Here is a 16,481-nt window from a genome sequence, read left to right on the forward strand (position 1 = left end):
TTAGAAATGAGTTCGCGGTTCTTTCTTTTTTCTAGTTGTCTTCACATATTAAAATAGTATCCACCCCCCAGGAATGGGATGGACCAGTCAGACAATTTTTGGGCTAGGCCTGAATTATTTCTGAAAATGAATCACTTAGATTATTTTCTTACACCTGAGAGGGGTATAGGGGATGTAAGGGCAGGGTGGAGGGTGGTTCCTTTATGGAGGCCATACTGCTTTAGCTTTCCCCTTCCAGTAAGATGCCACTTTATAGACCTGGGATTTGACTAGTTGTGGAATAATTATAGGCTCCTGATGATAGAACTCACTTAAAACTTTAGTTCACTGCTTGTCCTTCTCATATGGGGACATTCCCTTTGATAAATAACCAACTCCAATAATATTATTATTTTTTTATTTTTATTTTTATTTTTATTTTTTGTCTTTTGTCTTTTTCCGTGTCCGGCAACGGATCGCAACCCTCAGTGTTGCCCCCGCACCGGACCGGGGACCGGCAACGGGACCGCAACCCTTGGCGCTGCTCCCGCGCCTCGCTCAGCCAGTGAGTGGGAACCGGTCTGTATGTGGGATCCGAACCCTCGGGCGGGAGCGCCGCCGCGCTTCCCAAGCGGCGCACTTATCCAGTGCGCCACCGGGCCGGCCCAACTCCAGTAATATTATAATTAGACTTTTTAGTCTCCAGAATTGCTGAAGAGAATAGCCAGGGCTAGGTCAGTTCCCTTGGCTCTGCTTATCTGTCCAGCTTAAAGATCTCTACCTCAGGGCATGGATGGAAAATTATGGGTTTGGAGCATTCTTAAATCTTCTGTGAAATGCCACTCCTTGATCTCCCTCTCCCTAGCTGCATTTTTGTCAGATGTTCTTTATAATGAGGGAGGAGGGGGGTGGCAATTTTTGGGAGGGGGTACTCTGAGAAGTATTTGAAATGGGCTTCCTACATTGTACTTGTCAGGGTCTCACAGTTTCTTAGTGGCTTAGAGAGTTCAGTTGCTGAAATTGAGGAAAGGATCTAATTATGTGACCTTCAGAGGTTTCAGATCCCTGGCTTTGGACATAAAGGACTTTGCTTAATCAAGTTATATTCTTGTTGTATGTCACATTTCTTTTCTGGTGGACTGGGTTGAATTGGCTTGTGTCGTGGTAGTCTTGAAGAACTTTACCAAAGTTAACAGTTTTCTGTGGTTACTCATAATTGCCAAAAGATAGAAACAACCAAAATGTCCATCAACAGTTGAATGAATAAACAAGACGTGGTATATACATACAATAGGCTATTATTCAGCCATAAAAAGGAATGAAATACTGATACATGCTACAGTTTGGATGAACCTCAGATACATACTAAGCGAAAGAAGCCAGACACAAAAGGTCATATATTGCATGAATTTTTAAATACGAAATATCCAGAACAGGTGAATCTGTAGAGACAGGAAGCAGATTAAGTGGTTGCCAGGGGATGGGGGAAAAAGGATATGGGATGATGAAAAAGTTTTGAAACTAGAGAGAAGTAGTGGTTGTACATTGTGAAGGCACTAAATGCCTCTGAATTGTGCACTTCAAAATGGTTAATTATGTGAATTTCACCGCAATTTTTTAAAAAAGCAAAATAGTTTTATCCTGACATAGAAAGGCGCTTCAGAAAGTTCATGGAAAAATGGAATTAAATGGTAACATGAATCTTTTCCATGAATTTTTTGAAGTTCACTTGTATTAGCCAAAGGCACTTAGAAACTAAACTCTTACAGCACCAGTGTCCAGTTGCTGTGTTCTCAGAATCTGCTTTAAAACAAAAAACAAAACAAAACTTTATCATCTCAGATAAAGTTTGGCTCTGGGGTTGCTTGATTTAGTTGTTCAACTACATCATTAGGAACACAGCAGTTATTTCCTTCTTTCTGATCTTTAACCCTCATTAGGTCTTCTGATGTTCCCAAGGTCTCTTTATGTTCCCAAGATGATTGCAATAAGTCTGTGCATTGACTTTTTCAGCATCTTCCAGTGGCAGAAAAAAGGATACCTTCTCTTTTTTTTTTGGCTTTTTTTCCATTTACCTTTTTATTACAAAACTTTTCACACCTACAGAAAATTTTAAAGAATCATAGAGTGTATATACCCTTATACTTACCACCTAGATTCAACAATAGTTAACATTTTGCCATATTCATTTTCTCTATATGAGATTTTTTTTGGAATCATTTGAAAGTTGTAGACATCACAACCTTCATCCTTGAATACTTCAGCATATATCTCCTAAAAATAAGGACGTTCTCCTGCACAACTACGTACTATTATTACTTAAGATAATTTACAAAAATTCTTTACTAACAAAAAATATCCAGTCCATGTTTTAATTTCCTCAGTTGTCCCCAAATGTATCAAGGACTTATTTATTTTTTGGCTGCTGGCTGGTATAGGGATCACACTCTGGACCTTGGTGTTATCAGCACCACACTCTAACCGACTGAGCTAACCAGCCAGCCCCCTTTAAGGCCCATATATTGTATTTGGTTGTTGTAGCTCTTTAAATGTAGAACAGTGCAACTACCTTTCCTTTTTGTGGTGGAGTGCTTATTTTTTACTTTGTACTTGGAAGAAGGTATAGCTGCTGATGATAGTTACAAGGACGAGTTCTAAAAAGTAATAAAATTAATGGATCAATAAATAGCCAGGTAAAGAAGAAAGAAGAAACAATTTTGGCCTTCCTAGGGCTCTAAGAAATGTGTAAATGTTGGTATGCACTTAATCTCTCCTCTGAATTAAGTCTTCCACAAGTTCTTTCTTTTTTCTAGTTGTCTTCACATATTAAAATAGTATCCATGAGTTAATTATTAGGTTTGGAAACATTGACAGTTTCTATTATTTATTTACTTATTTGTTGCTGGCTGGTATGGGGATCTGAACCCTTGACCTTGGTGTTATGACAGTCGTTTTTAGCGCAACTCCCATTTCCTACCTGCAGTCATTTTTTTTGTTTTAATGGAATTCTCAGTTTCTTGCTAGGCCTCAAAATTCATGGTAGTCGGCCTTTCATTTATTTATTTTATTATTTATTAATTTATTTCAATTTTAATTTGTCAACATACAATGTAGTTGATTTTCATGTCTCTTTATCAATTCCTCCCTCCCACCCCGTCAACATCATATCTGTTCAGTTGTCTTGAGTTCAAGGAATTGTGATGTATCTTCTCTGCCCGCCCCTGTTTATTTGTTTGTATATTTATTTATTTTTATTAACTCCCACAAATAAGTGAGAACAAGCGGTTATTTCTCTTTCTGTGCCTGGCTTATTTCACTTAATATAACTTTCTCTAAGTCCATCCATGTTGCTGCAAATAGCAGTATTTCTTTTTTTTTTTTTTTTTAAATAGCAGAGTAGTATTCCATTGTGTAGATATACTACATTTTCCTTATCCACTCTTCCGATGATGGGCATTTAGGCTGGTTTCAACTCTTTGCTATTGTAAATAGCGCTGCAGTAAACATGGGAGTACAGGTTTCCCTTCGACATGATTCCTCTGGGTATATTCCTAGCAGTGGAATAGCTGGGTCATATGGTAGATCTATCTGTAATTGTTTGAGGAACCTCCATACCATTTTCCATAAAGGCTGAATCATTTTGCAGTCCTACTAATGGTGTAGGAGGGTTCCTTTTTCTCTGTATCCTCACCAGTGTTTATCATTCTCAGTCTTTTGGATATTAGCCATTCTAACTAGAGTGAGATGGTATCTCAGAGTGGTTTTGATTTGCATTTCCTGAATGCTGAGTGATGTTGAGCATTTTTTCATATGTCTGTTTGTAGTTGGCCTTACTTTTTGGTCTCCTGTGTTAGAGATTCCTATTCAGTTGATGTTGGACAGCTGTAGTAAAAACATCTATTTTGCTGAACCTTTTTTTTTTTCCAATTAGATTACCTTTATGGTCATTCAGAGATAATAAAGCCTTCTTGGTTCCTAGTGGGATTGTGGCCTTGATAGTAATATCATTGGCACACTACAGGTGAGGGAACCTTTTTGTGGATTGGGATAACAATCCACAAAAAAATAGCCCTGAGCTTCTGTTTTTCATGCCTGACTAGATCGGTTCATTATTCTGATTTCCTGTTTTAGTTTGTGTCCAAATAAGATGGGTAGTTTTATTTTTCTCACAAATTTGGGTCCTTTTGAATGTCTCACTTGTTCAGAGAATGGAAAGAGAAGATATCTAATTTTACTTCCCTGAGAATCTGAGCTAATACTCAGACTTCTGGTATTCCTTCTTTAATTCTAATTTTCTTAATTGTTTCCTACCCTCATATTTTTGGATGATGTTCCTGGCTGTATATACAGAATAAAGATGGTTTTTCTTCATGAGACTGGTAATCTACTGCCTTATGTATGTATACATAGTACAAAAATAAATGTTCTTTGTTTGTGAATATATGCAAGATTAATTCTTTACTTTCAATAATTCAGTTTAACTAAAGGGTTACAACCAACTTATTTGTAGAATTAACGATGGTAATTAATATTTTCTTATGAAAATCAGATTTTAGAGTGTTATCATATAATCAGAAAATTCTGAGTAAAAGTTTTGAATAGCCCTTGAATAGGTATAGCTCTAAATCCTGAGAGTTGACTGCCTGTCCAAGGGGAAGTTACTTTACCTGTCAGTGCCTCAGTGGCCTCATCTATAAAACGAAGGTTGAATAAAATTGTATTTCATTAGGGAACACATGTCAGTGTCGCCAAATTCTTCTACTCTGAATCAGGTTAACTTGATTATCAGTGCATCTGAAACTGTGTTGTGCACCAAGCCAATTTTTCACCTTAAGTAGGAGAAGCAGCCATAGGCTGCTAGCTTCTGTGTGAGAGGCAGTCAGAGTTACCCTTGTTTGAATGCCCCTGGTTAGCTGCAGTCTGTTAGACTATGAAGACAGAGGCCATGCCTGTCTTGCTATCTGCTCTATCCCTAGCCTCAGACCAAGTGCCTAGCTCAGGGACAAATGCTCATTCATTTAAATATTTGTTGAATGAATGACTACCAACCTAGGACATTACACACATTGCCTCAGCAGTCTTCACAGACACCCGAATAAGGAGGGTAGGTGGTATTAACTAAGTTTTGCAGATGAGTAAAACTGGTGTAGAGGCTTAGCTGCTTGCTCAAAGCCTGCACAGCCAAGGGTGGCTACAACACTTGATCTTAGCCAAAAGGCTGAGGAGTGATAGGAGATGATTACAAAGACTGTACTCTTTTAAAAAAAAATTTTTTTTTTCCTTTCTTTTTTACTGACCGGTAATGGGATCACAACCCTCGGTGTCGCGCCCGTACCGGGGACCGGCAACGGGATCGCAACCCTCAGTGTTGCGCCTGCACCACACTCAGCCAGTGAGCGGGAACTGGTCTCCACATGGGATCCGAACCCTCGGTGGGAGCGCCGCCGCGCTCCCAAGCGGCGCACTCTCCAGTGTGCCACCAGGCCGGCCCTTAAAAAAATTTTTTATTGTGGTAATAATAAAACCATTTTATTTTTACTTTAAGCCATTTTAAGTTCCGTGACATTAAGTATATTCACAAAGTTATGCGACCATCATCACCACTATCCACCTCAGCCTGTGCTTTTTTTCACTGTTACATTGTCTCCGTTTGTTCTTTAGGGTGCTTTTAACCATCTGAAATCATATTAAAAGCATTTTTTGAGCAAAAACAGTGGAGGAACCTGGAAATTTAAACTTGAGGATTGGACTGAATACTGGGTCAGTGTTTTCCCTTTCCCAGCCAGCTCTAGTTCATGTAGAATTTCTTGTTGGCTAATAATAGCTGAGTATGTTGTTTTGAACCAGAGTACGTGCTATCACTTTGCTGACACTGAATTGGAACTGTTTGGTCTATTCCTGCTGTTGCTTAGCCCAGTGGGGCAGTAATCTAAATGGTCCCAACTCTGAGGAGCTATGTACTCACATTTGGAGCTGTGCACCTGCCTGATGGGTTGGAGCACCACTGGGCTAAAGTCCACTTTCTGCCTTGTACCTGGAAATGAATTTGCTTTGTCATTCTCCACTCCAGCTTCCTGCCAGGATTCTAGTTCATTACTTTCAGTTTCAGTTTGGGCTTTAAAAATGTTTCTTAATCTTTCTTTGGCTGAATTACCTATATAATACAGGCACAAATAAGTAGTTTTGTTGGCTTTGGCTGTGGGATATGTGAAAGGAGATTTGAGGAGGGGGATGGATCTGTTTAAGTAGGGTAATTTGACTTTTCCACTTGTTAGTGTTCCTATTGCAGTGGTCTTGAAGTCCTGCAGAGCCAAGGGGTGAAATATGATACAGACTGGGGATGAGAATTGGCAGTTGTCCTGAGTGCACGAATAGTTTCTTCCCTCCCGAGCATATTTTACAGCCAAGTGAACAGAAAACAATTCAGCAGGCTACTTGCTGGAGACCTGTGGCAGAAAAATTATCTTTACCAAAAGGTAGACATGTAGCTTTACAAAATATTTTGAAAAGAACAAATTGCAAACTAAGCTTATTTTTCTCTTGTTTTATCCCTGGTCTCTAAGTGTAAGGCTGGTTCCAGATGTACTTCTAAGCCTGTTTGTGGTTGGTAGGGGTTGGACTTCTCCAAGTTTGGCCAGTCACATATCCCTCACTTTGGATCACTATCAGCTAGATAGGAAACTGCTGGGAAGACTGAAGTCCAAGCCTTCTCATTGAACAGTCAAGCAAACAGGTGCAGTTTGGCCACCAGCCCAGTTCTACTCCATGTAAATTTTATCAAGCACACATATGACAGGCAGGCAATTGTTGGTGGTCTAATTCCAGTCATTACTGACTAGTATGTCAGGCCACCATTGCATGAGGCTTGACCTAAGGTAGTTGCTCTAAATATAGCCTTCTTTTCTGGCAGCTGCAAACACCTGGAGGAGCAGGCAGGCCCCCAGCAGAAAAGTGTTTGCTGTTAATAGCCTGTCTGTTGAACAGTTGTGTACCATCAGAGCTTGTTTCGTGCTTTGTTTATGCATAATTGAAAAAAGCCCATTGGATCCATTGGCTTTTGGTGGGGTTATGTTTAGAAAGATGCAGTTTGGGTTGTTGTCTACTGTGGAAGCTTGGGATTATGTCACTGGTTTGAGCAAGAGCAGAAGAGGTACTAGTAAGTATAACCAACAATTTCCTTGATCTTTGTAATGAACACATCTTACTTAAACCCTTTAGTGAGTGGCCTTTGGTATCTGGCACTGATGAAACAAGCTGTCAAACATGATTCTGTTCAATTGGGGACTCTGGTTTATGTGCTTAGTAGTTCCTTCCGATAAAAGGAGGTTTGTGAGGAATTAAAAAGAATACCAACATTTACAAAATGGTACTTCCAAAAAAGAAACTACAAATGGGTCTTAAACATGTAAAAAGATACTCCTTTATAATAAGAGAAAAGCACTTTAAGACCTCACTAAGATTCTGTTTTTTACCTATCAGACTGACAGTAATCCAAAGTGTTGGAGAAACACTGCTGATGAGCAGGTGGGGAATAGGCACACTCATGCATTCTTGGTGGGATCGTTAGTGGGTAACTTTTATTGAGGGGAGCTTTAATAGATATATCTATTAAAACCACAAATATATACCCTTTGACCCAGCAATATTACTTATGGGAATTCATCCCATGGATACACTTGCATGTATACAAAATGATGTTTGCTTAAGCTTTATGGAAGTTAAAGATTGGAAACAAACTCAAAAGTCTACTGGTTAAATAAATAATGATAAATCTGTACAGTGAATACAGCTGTAAAAAACACTGAGGATACTCTATGTACTGATATAGAAATATCTTCAAGATATAGTGCTAAGGGAATAAAGCAAAAGTCAGTGCATAGTATGCTACCAATTGTGTAAAAAGGGAAAATAAGAATATATGTCATATTTGCTTGTAGGTACGTAAGGAAGTTCTGGAAGGATATTTAAGAAAGTACAGTAATATGAACAGTTATCTCTGTGTATGTGTGTGTGTGTTGAGGGAAGAAGAGATAGGATGGTTATTTTTCATTGTATGAAACTTCTAGAATCATTACATGTATTACTTTTTGAAAAATTAAATAATTAGAATATTTTGAAATGTAGAGCTCCTTTGAATTCCACCGTCAAAGTTAGAGGAGCTCTCTTTTAATTGACTTCCTTACCCATTCTTCTATCCTTGTGAGTAACATATTTCCTCATATTGTTGTTGATGTACTAACGTTTGTACTTTCTATATGGGTACGTTGGGAAGAAAGTGATACACAAGTTTGATGGTCTTGTCGTTTTCCTTATTGTTCCTCAGCCAAAATGAGTAGCTTTGAAGACTTGTACAACAGGAGCCTCAGGTTCTGTGACAAACCCTAAGAAACAGGGTTTTTCCTTTTGTTTGACAATTAGGATATAATATCCTCCAGACAGGACTGGAGTCTTTTGCTTTTTTCTCTTTATTTGTAGGAACCTACAAGCAGCAATTGGCGCCTATTATGACTTTGAGAGCCCAAACATCAGTGTACCTTCTATGTCCTTTGTTGAAGATGTCACCATAGGAGAAGGGGAGTCAATACCTCCTGATACTCAGTTTATAAAAACGTGGCGGATCCAGAATTCGGGTAAGCATATAATGGGCAATTCTCCCTTGCCCAGTTTTCTTTTTCTTAATAATTAAAAGAAACAAGAAGGAAATATTTTAACTTATATGTATGTGATGATGTTACTCTGAGTTTTTTCTTATACATGATATGCATGCAACATTTTCTTGTACTGGCATGATGACCAAACATCAGTGAAATAGTCCCTACTCTAGAATAGGAAAAAAACTTTATGTCTTGTGCTTCCAAGCCCCCTATGACTTGATAGCATCTAAACACAATCCAATATTTATTTGGTACTAGGAACTAGGCTTGTGGGTGGTGGAGTATTGTCTCCACCTGTACAGTTCTACCCCATCATTTTATTTCTGCTCTAATTAATCTTCCAGTTATTTCCAGCAGGCTAGAGGAGGTATATCCTTGAATAGAACAAGGTAGTTGGAAAGAGCTGTGAGCATCTGCTCTTTTGAAAGCTCATTTCTTTGCATGCGTGAGGATGATTCTCTTTGAAATTTCATTGGGATATCTGTCTGAGATGTTAATACCACTTTGAAAAAATAAGTGTGGGAAAGAGGGAAGTTGTTGGTTTAAAAAAAAAAAAAAACCCACATAAAAAACATTGTTTTGATGTACTGCTACCTCTTTTAAGACAAATTAGAAATGAGTATCTGAATATGTGTCTGGTTTACCCTTTACTCGTTAAGTTTTCTTCTAATGACTTTTTAAAATTTGAGTGGCTTTAGTATCTCTTGTCCCATCTAATGATAATTTATGCTGATTGGTTGAGGGTGCTTTAACTTCCTTGTTAATAAAAATTTTCATAGAAATTCTGAGATGGAAAACTAGGCAAAAAGGAGTATTTAGCTAAAAATGTGTGGTTGTTGGGATACCCTGTCTAGCAAGGTGATTTGATGTGAGATGATATAAAACACTGGGGGATCAAATAAACCTATAAAAGTGACCTTCTTTTATTGACTCAGTTTACTTTTTAGTTCTTCACAATTCAGTTTTTTATGATGGGGAAAGACTGGCTAAACTAGTCTTTTATATAAGAATTGATGTGTACTATATTTAATTGTTATTAGTTTTTCTGGCATATTTCCCTTGGAGGAAATTTCAGTGTATCATTGACCAGACACTTGTAATGTGGACTGACCCAGTGTTGTAGATGACTCAGGACACCTGTGTCTTTGTAAAATTTTCATTAGGTTCCTTTCCCTTTTGGTTAGAATTAGTTTGGAGGCATATGGTAACAGGAAAATAGCCATATTTTCATTTTTCTTGGAGTTCTTATTTAAAGTCTAATTTTCTTTACCTAATTTCTCACCTTCCTTAATTTTGCCTACTTTTAAAGAAATATCAAAATAGTCTCTTCAGTTCAGCTCCTATTCATTGTGTTTCTTCTCTGAATTACTAAAATCTACTGTTACTGATTTTAAAAGCTTTTGAAACTGACACATGAATTTTTTTTTAATAAGTGAAGTTTGGAAAATATGACAGTCCAAAGTTTTATTGTTTTATTTATTTAATTATTTATTTTAAGGTTAAAGTGTACCTTGTTTACTTACAGTGAAAACACTGAAAACAGTTTGGCTTTTTTGTGAGTTCTTTAGTGTTTTTTTTTTTTTTTTTCCTTTTTGTCTTTTTTCATGACCGCCAACGGATCGCAACCCTCAGTGTCGCGCCTGTACCGGCCCGGGACCGGCAACGGGATCGCAACCCTCGGCGCTGCTCCCTGCACCTCGCTCAGCCAGTGAGCGGGAACCGGTCTGTATGTGGGATCCGAACCCTCGGCGGGAGCACTGCCACGCTTCCCAAGTGGCGCACTGTAGCAGTGCGCCACTGGGCCGGCCCTCTTTAGTGTTTTTAAATACAGAAAGTTGTTAGAATACTGTTGAAATGTTTTAAATACTGTCTCGTTGCAGAGTAACCATTTTATATTTCAGAAAGCTTCTTGCTATATGTGCTCATTCACTGGAGATTTCCTTGGGTTAATAGGGCATGGAGAGGTTGATGTATAATGGCTAGAGTGTCAAATCAGAACTCCAAAGAGCCTGCCTTTCACCTGGACTTTGAAAAATCTGTATTGGTAGGCCTCACCACTTTTTCCTTCTGCTTTTGCTTTGTAACTTCAGTTTAAAGCAGCTTCTGAATATGTAGGCTTTCCTCTTGTAAAAGGGTGTATTTGTGCCTGAATATCTTTTGAAAAATTGGACAACAGTTGCTAAAGATTTTATCTCTCAAGGTTCTTTGCACAAATAGGGTTTTTTATTCATCTGGAAATTGTTCAACCAGTTGTAAAATAGTTCTGTAAACTGAATGTTTTCCATTTGGTTAAGGAAACTGGTCTCCTATAATTGAAGAACAGATGTGTTATTAAAGAGAGGAAGGGGGAATATGCACGTGTGCTGGTTGTTTGGTGTCCTCCTAATCTGCCTGAATCCTTTCTGGAAATAAAGTAGTAACACTGGAGTAGGCTAGGCCTTCCTCCACTGGCTCTTACTTTCCTGAAAGAGTTCCATAAATAATAATTTTCATGGTACTTCTCTGCTATCCTATTTTAGGCGAGCCAGGCATTCACATATGCGATAGATAAGATTGATAGGATCTGTGTATAGCTGTTCTAACAGCTTCCCCAAAGAAGGTAAATGTCACACAGTGTTTAAAATTAAACTCTGAATATTTTTAAAATCCTTGTATTCAGACATAGAAAAACAGAACTGAGACATTTAATAACATAGATGCAAAATTCCAGGATTCATACTTTTGTCTCCATAGAAGTATTGGAAGCTTGGGAAACATGAGCAGGAAACCTTACAACTGGAGGTTGAAGTGAAAATTTGAAACTGCTCCTCTAAAAAATATGATTAGGCAGAATTCTCTTTACCAACACTTACAGTTTCTTAGTTGTTACAACACCAGCTGTAGCAATTGTTGAAAACTGTAGTGTTTCTCTGACTTTGGTGAAATAGTTGTGATGTTATGAGAGAGTGGCTTGGGCATATAGATTACAGAGTCATCTTTATATTTTGAACTACATAGATGTGAATATAAAACAAGGGATGGGAAAAAGAACTTGAGAAAGAACAACTGTTTCCCCCATTTTTCTTTTAGCTCATTAAAATAGTTAACTTTCTACCTTTCTCTTCAGTATGACTATAGAGAAGATCATTCATTCATCCAACACATCTTGTTATGTTCCAGTCACTTTATTAGTTATAGGGGAGAAATGGTGGCAAGATTGATGAAGGTCACTGCTTTCAGGGAGCTTAATTTGAAATGTAGTCTCCACACTCATAGAGGTTAAAAAGGAAATACAGATATGACTTACTGTCTCCAAACTATTTCTGTAATCATTTATACCTAGTAAGTCTCAGGTTTTCTGGAACTGATGGACTTTGATTTTTGTAACACTCTCTACCATCTCAAAATTGCCACATGAGGGCCGGCCTGGTGGTGCACTCGGTTGAGTGCGGCGCTTGGGAGTGTGGCAGCGCTCCTGCCGAGGGTTCGGATCCCATATAGAGACTGGTCCACTCACTGGCTGAGCGCGGTGCGGGCGTGACACCAAGGGTTGCGATCCCGTTACCGGTCATGAAAAAAAGACAAAAAGGAAAAAAAAAATTGCCACATGACAGTTTTGTTTTGTTTTTACTTTTAATTTTTTTAGATAAAGTGATATTCTATGATAACTGGAGAGTCACGGTCTTAATCGTGTACTTGATTATGATACTTAACTTTGTCATAAAACACAGATTAATCTTTCTTTTCTTCTAGATAGCTCTATCTCCCATTAAGCTAGTTTGCAACTGAGACTTAATTTGAAACCCTATTGTATTATACTTCTTGAATCCAGATTTCAGGTATGCTTAGCCAGATGGTCCAAACAGCTCACCAGTATTTTCTTTCCTTCTATGTCAAGTATCAGAATCTTTGACCTTTTCAGAGTTACCTGACCTAACATTTTTGACTATAAGAACTATATATATCATTGATAACTCTCAGAAGGCAGTTGATTTGTTCTTCACTTCATAGCAGATGAATACTTCAGAGTTGATGGTGGATAACTCTTCCACTTTTTTCTTGAAAATTCTCTCTAGATACCACATTGGGTAGTAATTGGTATCTAAAGTACCGAGAGCAGGACCCTCACCAAATCATTTAATGTTACCCATTTGATGGTTTACCAAAGAACTCAGTTTCCCTGGAATATAGCAGTGCTCCCTTTTTTGCACATTTAAGAGACCCAACTATCTCAGCTGCCTGTGGTTGTCTGCCCAGGACAGCTGAGTCTTTCTTTCTCATACTCAGTCAGTCTTGGTTTACCTTATTTTCTTAGAAGTTCAAAAACAGAGACACATTCTTGGGTTTTCGTATAAACAGACACTGTCTTGTTACAGTTATATGTGTATTTTAAAGAATAATTGTGAATTCAGTTTAATTTTTCTCTTGGATCTTTGTCTTTAAAGAGACCAACATTTTCTAAGGTGTTTCATGTCAGCTACTATTTTTCTTAACCTACGACAAGTATGCTTTTGGCCAGGCCACAGGCCCCAGAAATGAAAACAGAATTTAAATGTATTGCCAGTATACCATCCACAACCTTTCCACCAGCAGTGGTTGCCATTTAAAGGGTTAAAACTTCAGAGGGCACTTTACTGGCAGGTTTTTCAAAAGAGAGTGTTCCAAAACATAGTGGCCACTGCTTTAGTTGCTACCCCTTAAGACCCAAGGGACAGAGGGCGCTGTTCATAATGGAGTTGAGATCTCAGCAGTAAAACACTGGTTGCTCTTCTCTCTCTGGTTCCTTTCCAGTAGTGAGCCAACAGGTATGTCAAAACCAGTCTGGCACTTCGAGAACAAGAAACTGAGGCATCCTAAAATACTGGTAGGAGATAAATTACAAGCACCCTCTGTCCTGAGAGTCCTGCCATGTTTGGCTTTTCACAGTGATCGATTGACTGATTGGTTGATTTTTACAGTGTTGTATTTTTTATAGTGAATGTATATTCCAAAATAGTATATATAGAGGTTTCTGCCTGCAATTAAGGAGTATATCAATTACTGCATATTGGAGACACTTCATAGGAAAGAACATATCCAGTCACGTTGAGGCTACCTATACCCTTGACTAGTCAGAACAAGTCAACACATAGAATTCTCATTTTGAATCAGTTTACATGGAAATAGGTATACAGGAGTAGGTACTAAATAAGATCTTTGGCACTTCCAAAAGAAGGAAAATATTTCTGCCAAAGCTATTTTTCTGTATTGCCATTCCCATTCTTTTTATAAGCACCTCTGGCTGGTGCCATAGCTCCTGGGACCTCAGTTCATTGATGATGTTACCAGGTGAGATCACCCTGTTGCTCATATTTTCCCCAGTACTGTTTGAACCTGAGATCTAAACTTTTGCTTGATTTCTCTGTCTTGTATTTGCACAGAGTCTCTTGAGCTCTTGAGTATTTTATAGTTACAGACCCCAGAAAAAATTTGTACATCAGGGAAAAAGCAATTTTAAAGTGAAAATAATGTCTTAGAAGTCACTTTTTGTGTGTTCATCCTCTTGCCTCTATGGAAAAATGGGGAACAGTCAGAATATTTTTATTTTGAATGTCATCTTAAAAGTTCAAGTGAAATGGACATGTAGAGAAAGCGGTTCCCCAAAGATGTGGTCCTGTGCTCCATCTTCATGGCTCTTCATAGACATCATTCTTAGGTTTTACAGCTTCAGTATGATGTTTGGCCTTACCTGGGGTCCCCTAAACACACGTTGTCTTGCTTTTGCCGTATGTACATTATCATAGGGATAGACTGTTGGTCCAAGGTTGTTGATTCTTTCTGATCTGTTGTGTGAGACAGTATATAGCTCAGGGATATGTGGGTAGGCTTACATATGTATGTGAGACAAAAAAAGAGGCCTCTTCTATAGTTTCGAAATAAACTGCACCCAGCTTAGGACCACTGATTGCCTAACATTTTTTTTCTTGAACTCAGGGGCAGAGGCCTGGCCTCCAGGGGTTTGTCTTAAATATGTTGGTGGAGACCAATTTGGACATGTGAACATGGTGATGGTGAGATCGCTAGAGCCCCAAGAGATTGCAGATGTCAGCGTCCAGATGTGCAGCCCCAGCAGAGCAGGAATGTATCAGGGACAGTGGCGGATGTGCACTGCTACAGGACTCTACTATGGAGGTGAGTATGTCCTTGTGCTGTCCAGGGTGAAGGAACTAAGTAAGGTAACATCTTACCATACCCCCAGTGTTGCTCATGGAGCCTGTCGAATTGCATAATAGGGTGTGGCCTCTAAAACAGACACCCCATGCAGGTAAATGATTTGAATTTAATGACTAATTGGTCCAGTCTAATATTCTCCCATTTGTCCTTAGAATTTAATTAAAACTTAGTGATACGTATGAGGTGTTATACTTTGCATTCTAAATAATGATGATTTAGTAGTGCTGTTTTTATTATACAGTCTATAAGAGTACTGAAGGCAGTTCTTGTTCTCAGAGTTTCTAGACACAAGTTATATAAAACAGATATTGCACAAAATGTGCATATTCCTTCCAACCTGTCAATTTATCAGACTACTAACACCTCTCACTGCTTCTCTCTCTTTTTTTTTTTTGGCAGCTGACCATTATGGGGATTCAAAATACTTCTTTGCTTTATTGCCAAACTTTTTGAACAGTGATCTGTACTCATTGTCTCTTCTTCCACATTTTCTATTTACTCTTCATCCTGATCTGTCTTTTACCCACTTCCCACTCCAATGAAAGTTTTTTAGTGACTACTCAGCTTCCAAATCTAATAGCTTCTTTACAGTCTTCATACCAGCTGACCTTCTAATTATCATTTGGTACCTTATTGCAAATGTTTTTTGAAATGTGTACTTTCTTAGATTCATATGCACCTCTCCTGTTTCTCCTCCTCTGAATGTTCTTCCCTGTCTCTGTTTAGTCTCGTCTTTGCCCTGGGATTACTAGGTTCTGAGCTGGGCCCCATGCATGCTTGGTGACCTCATCCACCCACATGGCTTCAGCTGTCACCCCCAGTACACCGTCCATGGTGATGCTCTTAACTGGACTTGTGGCCTGTTGGTCAGTGGGACCTTTTGAATTATTTCAAGGTGTCCTGGAATTAATATTCTCATACATGTTTTTGTAGCCAGTGGAAACTTTAAATATTTTTAGTCTCAAAAAAATTTAATATAGGGCCAGCCCGGTGGCACACTCAGTAGAGTGCGGTGCTTGGGAGCGCGGCGGCGCTCCCGCCGAGGGTTCGGATCCCATATAGAGACCGGTCCGCTCACTGGTTGAGTGCAGTGCGGGTGCGACACCGAGGGTTGCGATCCCATTACCGGTCACGAAAAAGACAAAAAGAAAAAAAAAATTTAATATAGAAAGAATATCTCATAATGTTTATGTGGAATCATTTTTTTGCCTAAAACCTTTGTGCCTACTGTAATGAAGCCAAACTGCTTGGCATGGGACTTAAAACTCTTCATGATCTGGTCCGGCCTCATTTTCACTTTCATCTTTAATTACCTCCTAACCCCCCACAGTCAGTCCCCAAAGATGTCACATGCTTTCACTTCTCCACGCTCTTGTTCGTGTTCTAAAATATTCATGTTCTTCATGCCATTGCCTGAAATATCTTTTTCTTTCCTTTCTAGCAAGTTCCTCCTTATCCTCAAGGCTCTGATCAAGTCACCTTTCTTCCTTCCCTCCTACCCCCTTGCCTATGCTTTACTACCCTAAGGAAATGCACCCTTCCCTTTTTCATTAATATCATGTACATGCTTGTTATACTTAACACATTGTATTTTAGGTGTTTTCCTCCTAATAATTAAGAACTGTTTGTTGAATAACAAATGAACATGTAATCACA

The 16,481-nt window shown here is 38.7% G+C and overlaps 1 protein-coding gene across 1 annotated transcript in view; it reads left to right on the forward strand.

Moving 5' to 3' along the window:
- Nucleotides 1–16,481, forward strand: part of LOC103605616 — a 76,071-nt gene that overhangs the window by 46,350 nt on the left and 13,240 nt on the right. Inside the window, exons 2-3 of the mRNA XM_008590236.1 lie at nt 8,455–8,609; nt 14,586–14,783. Of these exons, the coding sequence (XP_008588458.1) occupies nt 8,455–8,609; nt 14,586–14,783 (353 nt within the window). The remainder of the gene's footprint in view (nt 1–8,454; nt 8,610–14,585; nt 14,784–16,481) is intronic.

Source organism: Galeopterus variegatus, unplaced genomic scaffold, assembly GCF_000696425.1.
Source record: "Galeopterus variegatus unplaced genomic scaffold, G_variegatus-3.0.2 Scaffold5938, whole genome shotgun sequence".
In the NCBI taxonomy this organism is placed as follows: Eukaryota; Metazoa; Chordata; class Mammalia; order Dermoptera; family Cynocephalidae; genus Galeopterus; species Galeopterus variegatus.